Source organism: Anomaloglossus baeobatrachus, chromosome 6 (genome assembly GCF_048569485.1).
Source record: "Anomaloglossus baeobatrachus isolate aAnoBae1 chromosome 6, aAnoBae1.hap1, whole genome shotgun sequence".
NCBI classification, from domain to species: domain Eukaryota; kingdom Metazoa; phylum Chordata; class Amphibia; order Anura; family Aromobatidae; genus Anomaloglossus; species Anomaloglossus baeobatrachus.
Window position 1 is genome coordinate 490,541,867 of NC_134358.1, and position 23,293 is coordinate 490,565,159.

General features: G+C 47.2%; 1 protein-coding gene across 1 annotated transcript in view; it reads left to right on the plus strand.

Moving 5' to 3' along the window:
* OXSR1 (oxidative stress responsive kinase 1) overlaps nucleotides 1-23,293 on the plus strand; it is a 158,639-nt gene that overhangs the window by 90,011 nt on the left and 45,335 nt on the right. Inside the window, exons 4-7 of the mRNA XM_075315401.1 lie at nucleotides 4,680-4,821; nucleotides 17,746-17,801; nucleotides 21,074-21,183; nucleotides 21,447-21,548. Coding sequence (XP_075171516.1) covers nucleotides 4,680-4,821; nucleotides 17,746-17,801; nucleotides 21,074-21,183; nucleotides 21,447-21,548 — 410 coding nt within the window. The remainder of the gene's footprint in view (nucleotides 1-4,679; nucleotides 4,822-17,745; nucleotides 17,802-21,073; nucleotides 21,184-21,446; nucleotides 21,549-23,293) is intronic.

Genomic DNA, 23,293 nt, shown 5'->3' on the forward strand with positions numbered 1-23,293 from the left:
TTTTGAAAAATTTTAAAAAACTGCAATTCGCTGGATCCTCACTAACGCACGCAAACGCAGGTGAACGCGAGTCCATTGCAAATGCAGTGAAATGAAACCGCATTTGCACTGGATCCGTTTTTGCGTTAAAAAAAGTTCATGACATGTTAAACATACGTAGTGTGAAAGCAGCCTTAGTGACACGTCCTCTTTAAAGTGTAGTTACTTGTCCCTGTGGTCGGGGAACCTCCAGTAAGTTTATCCTATACAGTCCTTGTTTCCTTGTCATGCAGATTAACAAGCCTGAAACCCTGGACTCAAGATTGAAGCAAATGCATTTTATATTTTAAACAATGGCCACATTTCATTTCATTTAAGCCGCTTTTGCCAGATTTCTAGCTTAAACTGTTTGAAATATTGCAAAGTTTTTGCACAGCACATAATTGCACAAAAAAAGGCTCTTTTATGTTTTTACAGGTACCAAAGAGGTACAAATCCAGCACAAGTATATATATATAAAAGACTCTTCTGTATTTCAATATTTAAAACCTGAGAGAAAACGCAGGAAGCTGGCGCATTTCGGATGTGAGTCCTTAGTCATACATAGTCGTGAGACCTTAGTCCTCGATTAAGGATTCACGTCCAAAATGCGTCAGTTCCTGCGTTTTATCTCATATTTTAACTACTGAAATGAAGAAGTTTTTTTCCATATACTGGTGCCAGTTATGCACCTCGTTCCTGCTTGCAGTCTGTGGATGCCAGCCACATGGATCCGTGCATCAGCATTAGTCTGGAGGATTTTTGCTTGAACATGGACAATTTTGAGCTAGCATTGATCTGATCACATGTTTTGTTTCCTTTAATGATTTTATGCCGTTCCTGTTGAGCTCTAACAACTTTTTTGAAAAGTGGCGAAAGAGGCATAAGAATAAAAATAAAACAAAACTGGCTTAAATTTCAAGAGCAATGTTCTCCGGTCTGTGGCTGGAGGTGGTTTCTTACGGCGGCGCACAGCAGTAGAAAGATGCTACAAAGTGCCCACCTTTCAATAACTCTGGCGCATCTTACTCCAGCACACTGGCGCTCTGTCATGATGAATCGGGGCCAATATTTGTGTGATACTGTGTGACCAATTGGTGAGCTTTTGTAGGCTGAGACTAAAGCGGGCTTTACACGCTACGCAATTGCTAGCGATATCGAGCGTGTAAGCACCTGCCCCCGTCGTGTGTGCGTTATCGTGTGTTCGCTGCCATAGCGAACATTATCGCTACAGCAGCGTCACACGCACTTACCTGGTTGGCTTCGGCGATGTGACTGCCAAACAATTCCTCCCTCAAGGGGGAGGGACGTTCGGCATCACAGCGACGTCACTAAGCGGTCAACCAATCAAAGTGGAGGGGCGGAGATGAGCGGGACGTAACATCCCACCCACCTCCTTCCTACCGCATTGTGGCCGGCGGCAGGTAAGGAGACGTGCCTCGCTCCTGAGGTGTTACACACAGCGATGTGTGCTGACGCAGGAGCGACGAACCACATCGATAATCAACCATTACCGATTTTTGGTTTTGGGACGACCTCTCCATGGTGAACCATTTTCACCATTTTTGAGGTCGCTTAAGGTCGCTGGTCAGTGTCACACGCTGCGATATCGTTAATGACACCGGATGTGCGTCACTAACAACGTGACCCCGACGATAAAACATTAACGATATCGTAGCGTGTAAAGCCCCCTTTCATGAGCCGAACAATGGAAGATTTCAAAAATTGACTAATCGATATGTTATTTACGCACAATCAACATCAATCGAGTGCAGTTGGCACCTTGTGTCAGTAAGAATACTGAATCCTGCAGCACTATATGTGCTATCAAAAACAACAGAAACCTGACAGGCGCCATGAGTCCATTGGATCCTTTTGAAGATGGACCTGTTAGGACCGGAAACAGATATGGTAGTGTGAACAGGGCCCAGATGTCTTTCTGCATTAAGGGAATAAGTCATATGATCAGTTACTTTTATCATAACGTATCTTTCCTTTTTATTATACATTAATTTAGTGAAGGACATCCCCTCCCCGTGTATCCTTATTCCACCTCTACGCTGCTCTGTGGCCAGCGTATAGCCGTCATTTGCCCATCCATGTGTGACTAATGATACTTGTGTTCCTGTTAATATTCATTTATTCTCTGTTTGGTTTGGACATTGTAGACCTTGTCTGGGTGTAAAGTGCTGATCTCGACTTCTGCACATTTACAGCTTAACTGTATTAAACCAGAGCCTGATATAACAGACCCAGGACTTTTTTTATAAATGCGCCAAGAGTAGGAAAAGGTATAAAATGAGATTGTCTCCCGCTGCTGTATCACCACCGCAGGGTCCACCCCAGTCCTGCAGCAGTGATGATGTCACAGCCTATCCCCGGCCTCATTTGTCACCAGTCTCTGCACTCAAGGCAGGGATTGGCTGCAGCAGTCACATTGAATGATAGATAACCTAATCACAGCAGGAACAGCAGGGCCCACCGGAGACTATACACTAGAACAGGAGGTGGTGGAATATGTCAGGTAACTTCTAATTTATTATTTTATATCGTTTCTTGCTCTTAAAGAGGGGATCCACTACAATTCATAGTTGCCACCTTGGGGTAAAGCTGTGACTGAAGGCTTTTTCTAAATACCTTCTGATCTCCATTCTGCCTGAGAGTGACGCTATCTCTGTGCGATCATCTCACATTACGTGACCCGGACTTCAGTGACCCCTGAGGTCCGGTGATGTCACTTCAACTTCTGGAATTGTAAGTTGACCCGGCATCCCCAAGGCGGGTCCCAGTCTCCGTGAGTGACTGGACTGTGGGCAGAGTTTCACTACACGTCACAGCCCATCATCTCGTGCGTTCGCTCCTTCACAGCAGAGCGCTGCTAGCACACAAGATGCTCTACTGTGATGTGCGGTATAACTCCGTTCACAGAGACTGGGTCCCGCCTTGGTGATGCCAGGTCAACTTCCAGTTCCGGAAGTTGACGTGACATCACTAGACGACATCAGCGGTCACTGCAGCCTGGGTGATGTGATGTGGGATGAGCGGACAGTGATAGCGCCGCTCACAGGCAGAATGGACAGCAGAAGGTATTTAGTAAAAGCCTTCGCTCACAGCTTTACATCGATGTGGTCACTATGCTTTGTAGTGGACCTCCCCTTTTAAGCCATTAACCAAGATAACCCAAACATGTTAACGGGTTTTGCACTTTCAGAAAGATGGTGCTTGATTAGTTTTAAAAACAGCATACACAAATGGTACTCTCCCTCCCTGAGTCCAGTGCCGGCTCTACATCACCGCTGCAGTCAATCACTGATATTGGACAGCAGGAGGCACCGACTTACAGCAGTGATCTGATCTGTAGTGGTGACCTCAGCATTGCAGCCAAAACAGGAGCAGGGTGAGTACTATCTGGGTGTGTTGTTTTACCACTATGAAGTTGTTTGGGCACAAATGCGGAAAATCTCTTTTAAATCTGAGCTGGGGAAAGAAATCTCAAGTAAGGAAAAGTGTAAAATTGAGCGCCCGACGGGACATTAGGCAACTTTGGCAAAAACATTCAAATTTAGGCGATGCTGGCGGAAACTATTCTTACTAGAACCATCTTTACAAAGCTTTGATTTACAAAATGGTGAGAAGTGTCCTGTAAGGAAATCCAGGATCTTAATATACACTTGAGCCCTGAGCAGAAATGAGAAAGACAATAATGATAGAACATGGCAACTCCTGCCACTATTGATGAGCTGTGAATATTATAGGGGCATTGGAGGATCTATAGTTTATGCATGCACATATTACCATTTCTGTGATGTTTGCGGTTTTTCACATTTTTGTGACACGTCTGACAGCTACAGAGCTAGTCTCCTTCATAAATGTCAAAATATTATGGTGGAGGCACATATGCCATCTTTGTGTCATTCTTTTTGGACCACAATATTGGCTCGTGTTTGCTCCCTTCCCTCACGGCTACCAGGATAGCCCAAGTTAAGTCTATGGCCTAATATTCAGGCCCTTTAAGTAAGCAGCATGTTGCCTGTACAGGTGATGAGACCCTTCAGCTCTGAGTGTTAGGCTATGTGCCCACGTGGCGTATTTTCATGCAGTTACGCTGCGATCTGCACTGCAGCGTAACTGCATGCGTCCTGCGTCCCCAGCATAATCTATGAAGATTGTGCCTAATCCATGCCCACGTGGCATATTAGACCGCAGCACTTCGGCTGCTGCCAAATCGCTGCGTTCTACAAGTGACATGTCACTTCTTTCGTGCGCTTTGCATGCAGCCCCCGCTCTGTCTATGGGAGGGGCTGCATCCAGAGCGCATGAAATCGGCAGTCACCAAAGCTTCAGAACGGAGCTTTTCAGCTGCGCTCTGAAGCGCACATGCAGTGACATTACGCTGCTGTGCAGAGCGCACACACGTGGGCACATAGCCTTACCCTAGGGTACACGTGTTGGACCATTTTCTGGGTGTTTGGTATATATGTGGAGAATGCACAGAATTGGTGATAAATCACAAGACTGTGGTTTTGCCCCTGGGTTATTAATGTGGCTGAGTGATAATCCAGGTGCCCTGGACATCAAGTATCTGAATTTAAGAAACTATTCTGCCTCTCTAATTATTTTTGTGACATTTTTGAAAATCAGCTGAATTTTCTAATCAACAGGATCCGTGTTGGACATCATCAAACATATAGTAGCCAAAGGAGAACACAAGAACGGGGTATTGGATGAGCCAAGCATCGCCACCATGCTGAAAGAAGTTCTGGAAGGACTTGAATACCTGCATAAAAATGGGCAGATCCATAGGTTTGTATCTTGTACTGTGGACGTATCGTTTTTGAGCCAGGTTTAATTGGAGGTATAAAGGAGTAGCATGGTAAAAGCCTCACGAAAAAAGCATGGCCAGACTAAAATACAGTTGTTGATCCCACAGACCATTGAGTTGTTGTGACGGGTCTCCAAAGTCTAAAACTCAATTTTAGTGCAGAAGCCTATCCTGGCAGCGGATTTTCTATCTGCAGGTTTTTTTTTTAACCCCTTTTCCTCATTAGTGCTCACTGAAGTGCGTGTACAGGGGGTGGGTGAAAAATAGCGGTCAACCAGATCTAATCCAAAATTATTGTAGCTGTGTGGGAACCTATTTATTTATGTAGCACCAACATATTCTGCAGCACTGTACAAAGATAGTCATCGCTTACACAGCCCCCATCGTATTGGAACAAAGGTCAAGCAGACGCACTTCGTGTATTGCGACACATTCACCCGGTGGGTATCTGCACTGCAATACATTTTGAGCTGAATGTGCTTCCTCAGGCGCACATCCAGCTGAAATAGGCACTGAAATCCACGGGTCCCACCTCGCACAGTGCTCAACTGTGCTCACACCCTCTGCGACTGTGATTGTTACACCCCTGAGCGCAGTGCTCTTATGTCTTCAGCATTCCCAATGATATAATGAATGGTGCATAGGTGCACATGCTGGACCTCCAGGACAATTCACATGGTGCTCTTCAGAGCTCTGTTTTCAGGATGGTTGAGGGGTTTAGTTGCTGGTCTCCCAATGATTCGGAGATTATCCTCTACTTAATGGATAGGGCATAACTTCACACCTCAGAGCAAAATTCTTTCCTTTTTTCTTGTTGTTTTTCTTTGGATGGTTATGACATTTTCATTCCTTCGCATGTCTTTATTGGGTTATTTTTGTTTCAGTTATCAGTTTGCTGTGATTTTTTTTGGGGGGCGTGGGGGGGAAGTGGGGGGGAGGGGGGATCAATAAAATATTTAAACAATAGCCGCAAAGATAAACAGTGCACTAACTCTCACTAGTAACATGAGCTGTGAATCCGGTGTAACCTGTACGGAGGCCTCCATCTTCAGTTACATCTCATACAGGTGTATTGTACGTGACACGCCTGAACTGTGGGCTCATTGTGAAGAACAGTATGGGTGTGAGAGAGTTTCTTCAGAAACCAGAGTAATTACTCCATTAGCAGAACACTGCGTGTGAGCACAGAAAGCCTCTCATTTTTTGATAGAAAGGTTTTGTCTTTTTTTTCATTATGGGGAATGTGTCATCCTAAATTGACATAAAGGGCCGTATATCCAGCATTGTTCATCCTCCAGAAAAAAACGGTGATCTGTATTTATATAAAAATAAATGAAAATAAAATTGTATAAATGCAGGTGTGTTCCGGACAATCCTCCTCAACACTAGAAGTCCCAGAGAGGGGTCATTTAACATTTCTATCATTGGAACCCTATGGAGCTCGAAATTTCTGGGACTTCTAGTGTTAAACCTTGACATTTTTAAAGGAGTTTTCCAACTTCTGATGAAAGACTGCAGTTACTGTATGTGACTGCAGACTTCTGAATCATTACAGCGTGCACACTGCACACAGTCAGGACTCTCTGGCATTACTAGCGATAGTGGCAGTCATGTGACCGCTAGTATGTGATTTGCATACTTCCGGCAACATTCCAACTAGCCTTTTACCATTCACTTATATTGAGACAAGCACATTTAGTCGGGACGTGATCGTATGTAAATCACATACTTGCTCTCGCTGGCAACATCGAATAAGAATGACAACATTTAGTGCGCACACTGTAAGGATTGAGAAGTATGCAGTGACATAGTGTGACTGCTGATTACTATTAAAAGCCTGGACAACACCCTTGAGGTCGTTTTGTATGTAGCACATAACTGATTATACATCTTTTACAAATGGTGGTATTACATTATTTTGATCTGAATGATCTTCATATTCTATTTTAACTGCGGGATAGCTGATGCTGGATATACTGTCTTTAAGTGTGATTTCACTGCACATGCTTTCTGATAATACAACGGGACCTGATTGTTATTAACATCTGATGAGCTGTCTTCTCCTATTTTTGATCAGAACTACTATAGAAATCGGGTTTCCATGTTTAATGTATATTTGAAACATTTTTGGTAATGTTTTTCTTTTTTCTTTATCGCAATCTATTAAAAAAACAAAAAACTTCTGGAAATCTTGTAATGTTTATACTGACTTTTAGGGTTAATCTAGTCCTCTGCTTCCTATTTTCATTTTGTACACATGTACATTAGCAGCAATGAAGTTTTTGCATTGAAGCATCTAATGAGCGTGTGCAAGGGGCATTGTGAAGGAGCAGCTGTGATTGGTGGATCCTGTTTTGTCAGCTGTGTATAGAGGTGTTACCTGTCATTGTAATCCCGCTTCTGTTTGGTAATGAGACTTTTGAGAAGTCTTTGGGAAAGAGCAGGCAGTAGGAGTCTAGAATAGCCCCATTGGACAATCTGAAACTGGCAAGATTTCTATGTTTTTTTTATTAGTATTGATTGTGATATAAAAAATACATAACCACAAATACAAAATGCAACATCTAAGCCGGACACTAGATTGAAACATGTCCTCTTCAGATGGTGCGTTCCCTTTACATAAAGAATCTCGGGTGTGATATGCTGCTGTATGTCAGTGCCAAGAACACAATCGTGTCTCTAGTCATGGCCGTGGAGGATTAGTAAGTGTTTGACAATGCCGCATATCCTCTCGCTGAGCACTGGTGACATTGCCGAGTCCCGGTGCTTAAAAAGCATTTCACTCCTAATCCTAAAATAACTGGCAACTTGATCTCTACATTGTCCTCGTGGAGCCGTCCTCTGACATGAGACCGTTCTGATGAATCCTCTCTTATGCTACAATTTCTATCACATTTCATTTAGCTTTAAGGGGTTGTCTCATAAGGAAAACCTTCGGCCATATTTGCTTTTAGGACACAGTAACGTCCTTTCCATGCATTTCATGGATTATGATCTCCAGGGGTTGAAGAAGCCAGACCTGTGACAATCTCAATAAAGGGGCCATTATTAGGGTTAAATTGTCAATATTAGATCATGGTTAGTCAACTCTTGGCACTGTTTTGAAGGGGGCCACAGCACTTCGTCCACATCATTGTTTCTGTTGGTACTGCCCATGCCACACGCTAATTAGCTGCTGTGCTTGGAATTGCAGTTTTGTCATTTTCAGTTAAGTTACAGTATGAAGAGTTGGCCCACCTACTGCTCAAAGCTATGCCAGGGATAGATTACAACTTTCGAAAACCGGCCAACAGCTTCAGCCAAAATAGAGAGAATATCTGCAGCTGCATCCCCCTCCTCCCTCTTTTGCTGTCTTCTATCCACTAGACAGATTGTGAAGGTTTCTGAACTTTTACATAAAACCTGTAGGCATAGAAAGGTTAAGTCCTGCTTCTGGGAGGTGTTGAAGCTGCCACTTTTCCCTAATAATTATTTATATATAAAAATTGAATTTCTAACGTCTGTTCTTTATGCACGGCCAAACGAGTAGACCCTTCTGCACCAAATTTGTCACATAGATAAATCAGAAACTCCGAAAATTGTAGACAGGGTTTAAGCTTCAAGCTCTCTTGGACTTGCAAGCTGTCACTTTTCCCTAATTATATAATATATAATGAATTTCTGATGTCTGTTCTTTATGCACGGCCAAATAGGTCGACCCAATTGCACCAAATTTGGCACATAGATCAGACACTCTGAAAACTGTAGACAGGGTTTAAAGGGAACCTGTCACCAGATTTTTACCTGTTAAACTTAGAGAATCCCCTTCTGCAGCTCCTGGGCTGCATTCTATGAAGGTGCACCTTGGCCCTGACTCCCCTTCCAGACCCCAAAAATAACTTTATAAAACTTGGCCGTTAGGTATGCTAATTACCTTGGTTGCCCAGATGGGCGAGCTCATTTTCTGCTCTTTTATCCCCCTTGGTGCTGTGCATGACCTCACCAGCGCCATGCTCGTATCCGCCCATAATCTCGCACCTGCGCATTTAGCTCACCGGCGCGAGCTAGGGCAGCTATGTTTTCTGCTCTGGCCGCGATATGGCAGAGCGAACTGCGCCTGCGCGAGCCGCCATAACTGCACAGGTGCGAGATTTGAAAATGCGATGAGGAGCATGACTGAGGGCGCCATCATGTCAATCAAGGAAGGAGCACGGCGATCAGCAGCAGAAGGGGAGACAGGAGCAGAAAATGAGCCCGCCCATCTGGCCAACCAAGGAAATTACCATACCTAACGGACAAGTTTTATAAAGTTATTTTTGGGGACTGAAAGGGGAGTCAGGGCCAAGGTGCACCTTCATAGAATGCAGCCCAGGAGCTGCAGAAGGGGATTCTCTAAGTTTAACAGGTAAAAATCTAGTGACAGGTTCCCTTTTTTGCTCTTTTGGACTTGCCGTTCTCAAGATATTCGGCAAAAATTTGGAAAACCAAAGCAATTTTTTGTGATTAGACTGTACCAATCTGCCCCAAATTAGGCAAGATGATTAATCAGGGACACAGAGACCTAATATAAAAGCATTCAGTTTTTTAGGCCTTCCGTACTCCAGATATTCAGCCATTAAAATGGAATGAAAATGCAAATAACATTTACAGCCAAATGACTTAACCAATGCACCCCAAATTTGCCATATAGGTAACTTACAATGACCAGGAGGTTTTACACCAAGTTTTAGCTCTCTAAGAATTACTGATAATACCCCTTCCTACACATCCCTGCGTTGTAATATTGTGTAATATGAATGTATAAAAAAAAGTTTTTTCTCTATCGTTTCATTGGGGGACACAGGACCATGGGTTATGCTGCTGTCACTAGGAGGCTGACACTAAGTAAACATAAAAAAGTTAGCTCCTCCCTAGCAGCATACACCCCGAGCCGGAGGCGGGCTCAGATCAGTTTTAGCTTAGTGTCGTAGGAGGCTGATGTGGACCGTCTCGGCCCCCCTCAGCCATGTATGTTTTTGCGCTTTTTTATTTTATTTCGGCGCCGCTCATCGCTCTCATACCTGTCGTCTTCTTTTCTGCAGGTATTCGCTTCACTCATTCTCCGCAGCCCCGTGGGTACCGCTCCCCAGGGTCGCAGGGGCTTGAGACTTCGGGGCCCTCTCCCCCGCCCGTCCCCGTGGTACCACTCCCGGGGGTGCGCGTGTGGGCAGGTTGTTTTGTGGGCACCCCTGATTCGCCCTGAGGTATCACCCCAAAGGGCGTACAGGGGAGTACAGCAGGGATGGAACCTCAGCAGCGTTTGTGATAGATGGGGCCCTGTCACGCTGCCTTCTCCTGATAGGGGGCTGTCTACCCCCATCATGATGCCTACTACCCTGCCTTCAGCACGCTCTCCCCCGGAGCCTTCCTGGACGAGCAGCGCTGTTCACAGGCAGGGCCAGGGAGCTCTGCCTGCACCGCATCCATCGCTGAGCCGGCGCCGCCGATTGCAGGTAGGATCCGACTTCCCTGCTCTTTCCCCCGGCCCCCTCCATAAATTTAGTCCCCGGCTTCGGCCTAGTCGCTCCTGCGTCCTAGCCACGCCCCCGCTGCATGCTATTGGCCGCCGGTCGTCTCCCTCTGTACCTCCCACTGCTCTGCCTCCTGGCAGATGGTGGGGGCTGTGAATCCTCCAGACTTTTCGCGCCGGAATCCTGCTCCTCCCCCAGCCTCCTCCAGCGTCCCCTCTCCATTTTAGCCTGCCTCTGGTCCCCTGAGGCTGCAGCACGCCGGCGTTCTGAGTTTTCTGGCCAGCTCATTCCTGGACTCCACTTCTGGACTGGTGGGCAGCACGCAGGACCTGGGTAAGCTCTGCTCCTAAGGAGTAGCCCTCACTAGGTAGCATTCTCTGAGTTTAGGGACGAGTTAACCCTCTCCTGTCTCCTTCCTAGCAGCCACCAGGGAGAGTACCTGTGTGCACCATGCCTAAGGCTAAGCCCACCCAATCCAAGCAGGCCCCCTTTGCACTATTTTTTGCATGCTCCTCCTGCAGCTCCAAATTTTCCCAGGGTCAGGACGCCCCACTATGCTCCGTCTGTTCTACAGACGCGCAGCCTCCGCAGGACTCCGCGGCCGACGCTTCTGATACCGCAGACGCCACAGCGCCATATGCTGCAGGGCCCTGCGTCCCGCCCCCCCCCGACTGGCTAGCGTCCCTGTCCCAGTCCGTAGATTCCCTCTCTGAGGCTTCTCGGACCATCGCGCAAGCTCTACGCCTGCTGCCGACGCTCGCCCAGATTCCCGCAGACCCGGCGCAATTGCCCCCGGAGCAGGTGAGCCCCGTTGCAGGGTCCTCCTCTGCTGCTCAGAAACGGACCCGACGGGTCTCGTCCTCAGACTCTTCCCAGGTTTCACCTTCATCCCCAGGTCCAGACCGTCAGTCCTCCAGGGAGGCTTCTGACTGCTCCGAGGATGATTCCGATGCGGTACCCCTACAGGACTCAGAGCAGGCGGCCGATATTCGGCACATGGTAAATAGCCTGATAGAAGCAGTAAACCAGACCTTGAAGGTACAGGTGGACCCAGTCTCCTCCCAGAGCACCCAGGTCTCCTTTAAGCGGGTGAAGCGGGCCCAGAACACATTCAGCGGACATCCAGAATTCGCTGAGTTACTGCGCAGCCACAGGCAACAGCCGGACAGGGTATTTACCAGCGGTAAGTCCATCGATTTGCATTATCCCTTTCCTGAGGGTCTTCGAAAGGATTGGGCAGGTTCCCCTGTGGTTGACCCCCCAGTCTCCCGCCTGTCTTCTCACACAGTCCTTCCACTCACTAACGGTACGTCTCTCAAAGATCCTACGGACCGTACTGTTGACAGGTTGGCCCGTTCCGCCTTCGAGGCAGCGGGCTCATCCCTCTCTCCGGCCTTCGCCTCGGTTTGGGTGGCGAAGGCCCTGATGTCCTGGGCGGACACGCTACGCGGCGGTCTCCGCGCCATTCCTACCAATCCGGACCTGGTTCCCATCGCCTCGCAGATTTCCCTCGCGGGTGAGTACTTGCTCAATGCAGCCCTGGCGTCTGCAAGTTGCGCGACCCAGGCCGCCAGCAACAATGTGGCCATCCGTCGAGCCCTTTGGCTCCGCTCCTGGAACGCGGATGCGGCCTCTAAGAAGTCACTAACTTCCCTGCCCTTCCTAGGGGAGCGTCTCTTCGGAGATAGGCTGGACCAGCTGATCTCCGATGCAACGGGAGGAAAGAGTACATCTCTCCCCCAATTGCGCCCCAAGCGCTTCCAGAATCGGCGCTCCACCGCTCGTTTCCGGTCCTTTCGCAGCTTCAGCTCCAATCCCCAGCCGCGGAAAAGCCGCTCTCCTCCGAGAGACAGGAAGACCCCGTCATTCAAGACCAATCCCGCCTGGCGTTCACGCCCCCGCCAGTCCACGAGATCCTCTTCTGGTTACCGCCGTCGTTCCTCCAAGTGACTCGCGGTCGGCGCGCAACAGCGCCAGACTTGTGGGAGGGCGCCTGTCTCGTTTTCAGCATGTGTGGATCCCCCTGACCGCCGATGCCTGGGTCAGAGAGATCATCACATCAGGCTACAAAATAGAATTCGAGGCAAAGCCACCGAGACGTTTTTTCCTATCTCGCCCTCCCGAGTCTACCGCGGGGGCTCGCGCGTTCTTTCACTCCATAGACTCCCTCCTCCGAACCGGAGTCGTGGTACCAGTCCCTCCCGCAGAGCGTTTCAAGGGGTTCTATTCCAACCTTTTCGTGGTCCCCAAAAAGGACGGCTCTGTCCGTCCCGTCCTCGACCTAAAGCTTCTGAACAGGTCGGTGAGACCTCGGCCGTTTCGAATGGAGTCACTCCGGTCCGTCATCGCGTCCATGGAGGTAGGCGAATTCCTGGCATCGCTGGATATTCAAGACGCCTATCTTCACGTCCCGATAGCCACCTCTCACCAACAGTTCCTCCGTTTTGCGATAGCGGAAGATCACTTCCAGTTCACAGCTCTTCCCTTCGGCCTCGCATCCGCACCCAGGGTCTTTACGAAGATCATGGCTGCTGCCATGTCCGTCCTGCATGCCAGGGGTGTCATGGTCATCCCGTACTTGGACGATATGTTGATAAAGGGCTCTTCTTTCGAGGACTGTCGTCTCGGGGTTCAGGTCACGATCGACACCCTTTCACGGTTAGGGTGGCTGATAAATCGGAAGAAGTCCTCTCTGATCCCGGCCCGTCGGATCACCTTTTTAGGCATGGTATTCGATACCATCCAAGGGCGAGTTTTCCTCACACAGGAGAAGATCTCCTCCCTGCAACGAGGACTCCGCGCTCTTCGGCGTCAGCGCCAAGTGTCCATCAGGTTCGGCATGCGAGTCCTCGGTCGTATGGTGGCGGCGATGGAAGCGGTACCCTTTGCACAGTTCCATCTCCGGCCACTCCAGCTGGCCTTGCTGAAGAAGTGGGACAGATCTCCCTTTTCTCTGGACCGCAGGTTTCATCTTTCGCCGGAGACCCGCAACTCCCTCCGTTGGTGGCTCAATCAGCGCAACCTCGCATCAGGGAGGTCTTTCCTCCCGCTCCACTGGAAGATAGTGACCACCGACGCCAGTCTCCAGGGCTGGGGAGCAGTGTTTCGACATCACACAGCGCAGGGCCGATGGTCACCGATAGAGAGTTGTCTCCAGATCAACATTTTGGAGATAAGAGCCATCCGGCTAGCCTTGCAGCAGTTTCGGCACCTAGTACAGGGTTGCCCGGTCAGGATCCAGTCGGACAATGCAACGGCGGTGGCGTACATCAACCACCAAGGCGGCACAAGAAGTGTCGGGGCGATGCGAGAAGTCAAGAAGATATTGCACTGGGCCGAGTGTCATCACTCCCTGATCTCAGCGGTACACATCCCAGGCGTGGACAATTGGGCGGCGGACTTCCTCAGCAGGGAAGGCCTCGCCTCCGGAGAATGGTCCCTCAACCGGGAAGTCTTCAACCAGATCTGCGACAGATGGGGAGTTCCGGACGTGGACCTAATGGCCTCCCGGTTCAACCGTCAAGTTCCGCACTTTGTAGCGCGGTGCCGCGACCGCTTGGCTTTAGGAGTCGACGCCCTCACCCTGTCATGGAGCCAGTTCAGTCTCCCGTACATCTTCCCTCCGCTCCCTCTAATTCCGAGGGTCCTCAAGAAGATCAAGGCGGAAGGGATACCGGTCATCCTAGTGGCTCCGGACTGGCCCAGGCGAGCATGGTTCGCGGAACTAACTCAGCTCCTCGCAGACGCTCCGTGGCGCCTTCCAGACCGTCCAGATCTCCTGCAGCAGGGGCCTCTCTTCCATCAGAACTCACAGGTCCTAAATTTGACGGCCTGGCCATTGAATCCTGGGTTCTAGCTAAGGCTGGTTTTTCCTCAAGAGTGATTCAGACAATGATTAGGGCCAGGAAGCCATCTTCATCAAAGATTTACCACCGCACGTGGAAAGTTTTCTTCAGGTGGTGTGAAGAGCAGAATATTTCTTCTCCTCTCGCCTTCTCCCTTCCTTCCCTGTTGGCATTCTTGCAGTCAGGCCTAGATGCGGGTCTCTCGCTCGCAACACTAAAGGGCCAGATATCGGCGTTATCAATCCTGTTTCAGAAGCCACTGGCCGCTCGTTCACAGGTTAAGACCTTCATCCAGGGAGTAGCCCACCTGGCACCGCCGTACCGTCGGCCTCTAGAACCGTGGGACCTTAATCTAGTCCTAGGGTCACTTCAGGGCTCCCCATTCGAGCCCTTGCGAGAATCTTCCCTGTCTCACCTGTCTTGGAAGGTGGTGTTTCTTGTTGCCATCACTTCTATTCGCAGGATGTCAGAGCTGGCAGCTCTCTCTTGTCGTTCCCCCTTTTTGATTTTTCACCAGGACAAAGCGGTTCTCCGTCCAGATCCCGCTTTTCTCCCAAAGGTGGTCTCCCCGTTCCATCTTAACGAGGAAATCATCCTTCCATCCTTCTGTCCTGGCCCCTCTCACAGCTTGGAGAGGTCCTTGCACACCCTGGACCTAGTGCGTGCACTTAGAATTTATGTCTCCAGGACCGCGCCGTTCCGTAAGTCAGATGGTCTGTTTGTTCTCCCTTCTGGTCCCAAGAAGGGTGAATCGGCATCCAAGGCCACAATTGCCAGATGGATCCGTTCCGCCATATCAGAGGCCTACCGGATTCGGGACAAGTCTCCGCCGCGGGGGGTAAAGGCGCACTCTACCCGCGCAGTGGGCGCCTCTTGGGCGATTAGGCATCAGGCGTCGGCCGACCAGGTCTGCAAGGCCGCCACCTGGTCTAGCCTGCACACCTTTACTAGGTTCTACCACGTTCACACCCAAGCATCGGCAGATGCTATTTTTGGGAGAAAGGTCTTGCAGGCAGCAGTTGCGCACCTGTAATAGGGTGGCAGCATTCAATTATAGTGCAAGCCCGCCGAGGGAGGTTGTTGTTGTCTGCCTCTGCAGGTTTTTCGGTATTCCCACCCAGGGACTGCTTTTGGACGTCCCATGGTCCTGTGTCCCCCAATGAAACGATAGAGAAAGTAGGATTTTTGTGTACTCACCGTAAAATCTCTTTCTCTGAGTCTTCATTGGGGGACACAGCACCCACCCTGCTTGGTTTTTTGGTTGATTCAATTGCATTTGCCTGCTATTTTTTCAGTGGTCTTATGTTCATAGACCTCTTGTTTGCACGGCTGCATTGTTTTAGTTACAACTTGTGTTTATGTATGGTGATTCTGGTACTCCTCCTACTGCTTGTGCACCAACTGATCTGAGCCCGCCTCCGGCTCGGGGTGTATGCTGCTAGGGAGGAGCTAACTTTTTTATGTTTACTTAGTGTCAGCCTCCTAGTGACAGCAGCATAACCCATGGTCCTGTGTCCCCCAATGAAGACTCAGAGAAAGAGATTTTACGGTGAGTACACAAAAATCCTACTATTACTTACATGTTCCCAATGTAAAAGATCAGAGGGTCTAGTCCACTGGGCATGATACTATGGATTTACATGAGCAACATCACCGTCAGGTCCTGGAGATCCCGCGCATGCGCACTTGCCATTCCCGCAGCCTTGTTATCCGGGTACTTGCTTGTCGGCTTCAGACGCGCTCTGCGCATGTAAGCACGTCGCTCATGTAAATCCATGGTATCGTGCCCACAGGGGCGTGATACCACGGAAAGCATGCAAACGCCCACGGGGCGATGTGATACCCAGGGGGCTAGACCCTCTGATTATTTACATAGGGAACATGTAAGAAAAAGGTTTTTTTATACATTCATATTACACAATATTACAACACAGGGATGTGTAGGAAGGGGTTTATAGGCCACACATTACCCTGCTTGTAGGTCAGAACGCATATGAGACCTGACAGGTTCCCTTTAACACCAGGCTTCAGCTCTCTAGGACCCACGCTTCTTGAGATCTTTGCTGAATTGTGAAAGCAAATATTAATTTATGGCCAAGCGACGGGATCATTCTGCACCAAATTTAGCACACAGGAAAATTCAATATTTCCAAAGGTTTTAAACCTGGCTTCATCTCTGTAGAACCTACCGTTCTTGGGATATTCATGAACAAACTGAACACCAACACATGTATCCCTATCAAAGTTTTCAATCACAAATAATACAGTTAATCCAATTAGACCTGCACAAAGCCGGGTAGTCCTACTAGTCTTTTAGATTTTTAAACTATTATTCTCATCTTCAAGATGCATATTGTCGGATTGTGCCAGGCTAGTTTCAAAGCTGTGCTTACAGGCTCAGTAGAAAAGAGCTGGTAAGCGCTGCGCATGTTCTACTGACTAGCATAGGTGTTCTGTCTCCAACAAAAGAAAAATGTTAATATCTCAAGAATGGCTGAACATTTTTTAGGCTATGTGCGCACTAGAAATGTGAAGTTTCTCAAGAAAATTTCTTGAGAAATTTCTGGGAGTGAAAGATTTCCGGACCTCCGGAAAAAATCTGCACCAAATCCGCATGCGGATTTGCCACGGATTAACCGCGGAATTGCCACGATTTTCCCGCGGGTGGTTCCCTGCGGATTTTTGCAGGCTGTACTGCCGAAATCCGCAGGGTACCTGCGGAAATAATGGACATGTTCATTTTCTCAAGAAAGTTTCTCGAGAAATTCTTCTCAAGGAAATTTCTTGAGAAAAATCCGCACAGTGCGCACAGCTATTTTTTTTTACCATAGAATTTGCTGGGAAATGTCTGCACAAAGATTGCAGACATTTCTCAAGAAATTTCCGCGGCAAATCCGCGGGTAAATCCGCAGGTAAAAAGCTCTAGTGCGCACAAAGCCTTAAGAAGTAAATTGAAAAATTGCTTATTTGTTTCTGAAAATGGGAATAAAGCTTTTAAGGGAATCTGTCTCCAGGTTTTTGCTACCCCATCTGCAGAGACAAAAGACCCTGATTCCAGCGATCTGTCACTTGCTGACCTGTTTGGTATCATTTTAATAAAATTCCTGTTTTCTCTCCTAGTTCTCTGAATGTTGAGATGTGTATTACCCCGCCCACACCACTAATTGGCAGCTTTCAGTGTGCACAGAATGTTGTCAATCAGTGGTGGGGGACGGGGTTATACAGAGCTTATGAATATGGAGGACCAAATGGTAGCAGGATTATTTGTCATTGCAGTGATAAACTCTAGCTGATACAATAGTGATTCTTTTTTTTTTTATCAAACCTACAGCAAGTAGCCCAGTAAGTGACACATCGCTGGAATCAGGTATTCTGTTTCTGTCATATTTTATGTGGTAAAAAACTGGTGACAGCCCCTTTTAAAATGGTAAATTAAAAACATTTTTAAATGAAGGATAGTTAGGTTCTGTAATCAATTCTACATCTGAAAATGAAATGTGTGGGGTTCCTGTGATCGCACTCTTATATCGTATCCCTTATATCTCACATAGTATTTTGCATTTGTATGCAGGGATGTTAAAGCTGGTAACATACTCTTGGGTGAAGATGGCTCTGTGCAAATAGCAGGTAACTATTCTCTGTATGTCAATGTATATGGCTGTATTGGGGCATTATGTGATCTGCTGTATCCTCGCTATCCACAGTGTAATTCGCTGTTCTCATTTGCAGTATTATCTAAAAAAAAGTGTCTAGTTATCCAAAATTCCCACCGGCTCAGTATGTGTCCTGAGGATGGAAGTTAAGGCCCTGCATAACTTTCTGCAATGGTGGAAAACACACGATAAACCATTAAAGGGTGGGAAGTTCTGTGGTATAAGCCCAGCTGGTTAGAGGGAATATTTGCACCATTATTACTTGAAAGCATAACTTCAGAACGGAGGGGCACAGAAGAAAACGAAAAACTGTTCCAGATGAGGTTCTCGCCTTTAAAGGGAACCTGTCACCAGATTTGGTGACTATAAGCTGCGGCCACCACCAGTGGGTTCTTATATACAGAATTCTAACATGCTGTATATAAGAGCCCAGGCCGCTGTGTAAAACGTAAAAATCACTTTATAATACTCACCTAGGAGGTCGCTGCGGTGGCGTTGGGTCAGATGGGTGTCTCCGTTCTCAGGGTGCGGCGCCTCTTTTCGGCCATTTTTGTCCTTCTGAAGCCTGTGTGCATGACGCGTCCTACGTCATCCACACTCACCGGCATTGAGGTCCTGCGCTGGCGCAGTACAATACTTTGATCTGACCTCAAAGTGCGCCTGCCCAGGACCTCAATGCCGGCCTGTGTGTATGACGTAGGACGCGTCATGCACCGTGGCTTCAGAAGAAGGACAAAAATGATTGAAAGAGGAGGCGCCGCACCCGGAGAACGGAGACGCCCATCTGACTCATCTGCACCGAACCAACCGTTAGGTAAGTATTGTAAAGTAATTTTTGTTCTACACAGTGGCCTGGGCTCTTATATACAGCGTGTTATAATGCTGTACATAAGAGCCCACTGGTGGTTGCCGCAGCTTATAGGCCCCAAATCTGGTGACAGGTTCCCTTTTTAATTAAAAAAAAAAAATCGATTGACAGCTTTACTTTAAGTATAAAAGTTCTCTCTCAAACTTGCTTCCTAATTTCCACTGGAATACACCACTAATCAACTATATTGTTCCTGTGAGCCGGTGCCTACTGAAAAAGAGAAATGAAAAGAACCTGTGCCATTTATTAATTACAGCCTCACCAGATATCATACAATAGATGTCAATCCAATGATCTCAAGGGTCACTGAGTAGTAAAAAGATCAATAAGCAGCACCTAAAATTCATATATCACAGACCTAATGGAAGCCACAGTCATTATATAATTATATGGAGGGGACCACCATGCGCTCTGCACCGCCACACTGTTCATCCTCCATAACAATGTGTTTTAAAATGGCTGATATTATTTGTACACTCTTTAAATAAGCAATTCTTATCATTTATTATGTACACTGTTAGGCTATGTGCGCACATTGCGTAATTACATGCAGTTACGCTGCGCTTTATAGCGCAGCATAACTGCATGCGTCCTGCGTCCCCTGCATAATCTATGGAGATTATGCAGGGGCCGTGCACACGTGGCGTCTTAGAGCGCAACGCTTCGGCTGCTGCCCGAAGCGCGCGTTCTAAGAAGTGACATGTCACTTCTTCCGTGCGCTTTGCCGGCAGCCCCTGCTCTGTCTATGGCAGGAGCTGCATGCAGAGCGCACGTTCTCTGCCGGCACCATGCGTTTCAGAACGGAGCTTTTCAGCTGCGCTCTGAAGCGCACCTTTTAGGTGCAGTGCAGAGCGCACACGTGCGCACATAGCCTTATATGCACTTATTCTGCAGAGCTTGACTAGGAATGTATACAGCCACATAGACATATGGTCAGGGCACTGCGCTGCGCACAAAAAGCATATGTTAAAAATCTGTATTTTACCAGTAACGGCAAACAGTACTGCCCATGAGGCGCATAGAGGCAGAGCGGCATGTGCACACTAGACACATCTGTGGAGTTACGTCTTAATGAACATATTGTATCTGTAGATATTCTTTGTTAGAGCACTTTACATTTGTATTATATTACTTGTAGAGAATATTTCTGCTAGTGGTCACAGTCTAGTGCAAACACTGCTGCTAGTGGGCACAGTCTAGTGTAAACACTGCTGCTAGTGGGCACAGTCTAGTGTAAACACTGCTGTTAGTGGGCACAGTCTAGTGTAAACACTGCTGCTAGTGGGCACAGTCTAGTGTAAACATTGCTGCTAGTGGGCACAGTCTAGTGTAAACATTGCTGCTAGTGGGCACAGTCTAGTGTAAACACTGCTGCTAGTGGGCACAGACTAATGCAAACACTGCTGCTAGTGGGCACAGTCTAGTGTAAACACTGCTGCTAGTGGGCACAGACTAGTGCCAACACTGCTGCTAGTGGGCACAGACTAGTGCAAACACTGCTGCTAGTGGGCACAGTCTAGTGTAAACACTGCTGCTAGTGGGCACAGTCTAGTGTAAACACTGCTGCTAGTGGGCACAGTCTAGTGTAAACACTGCTGCTAGTGGGCACAGTCTAGTGTAAACACTGCTGCTAGTGGGCACAGTCTAGTGCAAACACTGCTGCTAGTGGGCACAGTCTAGTGTAAACACTGCTGCTAGTGAGATCTCTAGCGAGATCGCTGAAATGTCACAGGTTTTGTGACATATCAGCGACCTCACCAGCGATATCGCTGTGTGTGACAAGCAGCAGCGAGTGGGCCCCTTCTGTGAGGTCGCTGATCGTTACAAAACGATCAGGACCATTTTTTGCTCGTTGGTCTCCCGCTGTGCAGCACGCATCGGCGTGTTTGACAGCGGGAGACCAACGATCTGTATGTGCAGGGAGCCGGCGTCTGGCAGCCTGTAAGAGCGAAACGACGGTAACCATGGTACACATCGGGTAACTATGCAAAGCGCTATGCTTAGTTACCTGATGTGTACCATGGTTACCATCGTCCTGCCACCAGTCAGTGCACAGTCAGCTGTAAGCGCTGCTGCCAGTCAGTCTAGTGTAAACTCTACCACCAGTCAGTCACAGTGTAGTGTAAGCACTTGTAAATGCTAAGACATTTGCCTCACCTAAATGTTTATTTTGGAGCCCTCATCACAGCTCTGTATACAGTAGATTATGTGCAGCCCTTCAGGGGAAGGTGAGGCTCCTGGAAAGTCTTATATCCATCATCTTTGTCTGGTACTTCTTAATTTGTTCCATACATGGGCAATATGTTCTGAATATAATCCTAAATAATAACTTCTATGTCTCCAGACGTTATCTCATATAACCTACTTTGACTTTGCAGATTTTGGCGTCAGCGCGTTTTTAGCCACAGGGGGTGACATCACCAGGAATAAAGTCAGAAAGACATTTGTGGGCACGCCTTGTTGGATGGCTCCGGAGGTTATGGAGCAGGTAAAGTAGCTAATTGTTATTATGGTGGTTATTACTGTCTCAGTAACTGCTGGTGGTTACTTGTCTTTATTAAGGTACCGTTCATCCACCGTCCATGGCACTGATAGGTGCTCGACTGTCAGATGCTTCATTGGATAATTTCCTTGTAGCCACTGAAGATAATGCACCATACGTTGGCCATCCGTGACCGTATCTCCTACCATCACTTCTGTACCCTGCATGGAGACAGTCTGGCTTTACATTATGTGTTTTGTGTTTTTTAGGTGAGGGGATATGATTTTAAGGCGGATATCTGGAGTTTTGGAATCACAGCAATTGAATTAGCTACAGGAGCTGCTCCATATCATAAATACCCTCCAATGAAGGTAGATGTTGTATTTTGTCTGACCAGGGTCATTTTTTTTTTCCGATTTAACATGAAAAGATTGTTTTATGCAGATGTGGAGTAGCCCGATATTCTTCTCTATTGGGCACCTATTCGGATCATACTTGGTAGCTATGGCCAGAGGGCACACAGACAGCACACGGAGGTGCCAGGACACTATGGCTCCGAGGGAAGTCCCAGAGACACTATAGATTATACCAAACAGTTCAATCTTTGGGCATGTGTACAAAGTGATTTATATATAGATATAGATGCAATAGTAAACTCCAGTGGATAAGCAAGAATAATCATATCTCAGAAGGTCTAAAAGTCATGCTCTCTCGGTGAACTGTCAAAACATCTACCAGCACTTCTATGGTTGTAGAGTTTTAGGCAGGTATGGGCAAAAAAGCAAAATGCTGTAGCATGAGAAGGCTTACAGAAATCTGCATCAACAAAATGCAAAGTGAAAGAACTAAAGGGAAACCTAAATCAAATCAATATTTGGAGTGACCACCCTTTACCTTCAAGACAGTATCAGTTCTTCCAGCTACTTGTACACAGGTTTTGAAGGAGCTCAGCAGGGAGGGTTTCCAAAGATTTTGAGAACTTAACCGCAGATCTTCTGTGGGTGTTGCTTATGAAAATCCTTCTGTTTCTTCATGTAATCCCACACAGACTCATTGATGTTGAGATCAGAGCTCTGTGGGGCCGTATCATTAATTATAGGTCAACCTGTTCTTCTTTATGCTGAATATAGTTCTTAAAGGGGTTTTCCCATGAGCAAAGTACAGTTCAATCAATAGATCTTGGAATAATAAGTTCCACTATTACATGTATTAAAAATAATGTTCCTATGCTGAGATAATCTTATATATGTGCCCCTGCTATGTACTGTGTATTGGCCGTGTCTGACCATACACATAAAGCATTTATATAAGTAGGTGATGCAACTGTAATTAGGATTACACCATCGGAGCTGTATGGGCGTTATTTGATTGGTCACACGAAGATGATAGAATACTGAAGGCTCAATAGACTAAATAAATGATGTAATAGACTAGCTACTAACAATGCAATAATAATTAAATAATAGACGCAATGTTTCTATAAGCCTGCATGAGAGGTATAATACGTAATAAAAAACTCTTGATTTTCAAAATTAGAGCCAATTAGCAATTTTAAGCATTATATTTGTTTTCAGCATCACAAAATTAGTTGAGGAGGTACTCTGGGGAGATAGGCTTGTACTGTGCCTTCCTTTATAAACTATAAAGATGGGATGCTCATTGCTGTTCTATTGTCCTTATTACACCTGTAAGTCAATGTGACAGTAGCTGCTCTCACTCCTCCCTCCTCCCATCTGGGACTTTACATTACAAATGTGGCCACATGGGGTGCCCCTGTTCTCCACTGCAGAGAAGCAGCTATTATAAGGAGGCTGGTTGTTAATCACAGTATAAAGCGGGCCCTCTGATGTGTGATATAACATCCCAGAGGGGAGGGGGAGCAGTGAGAGCAGCCCCTGTCACACTGAATTACCAGTGTTTATAAGGGTAATAGAACTGCACTGGGCATCTCATTCTTTAGTTTATGAAGGCAGGAACAGTACAAGAATTTTTTAATCCCCCCAGAGTACCCTTTTTAACCTCAACTGTTTTTGTCTATAAACCAATGTGGCTGTAGAACAGTGTTATTGGTAATTAATTCCGTTATCAATTATCCACACACACGCACACACGCACA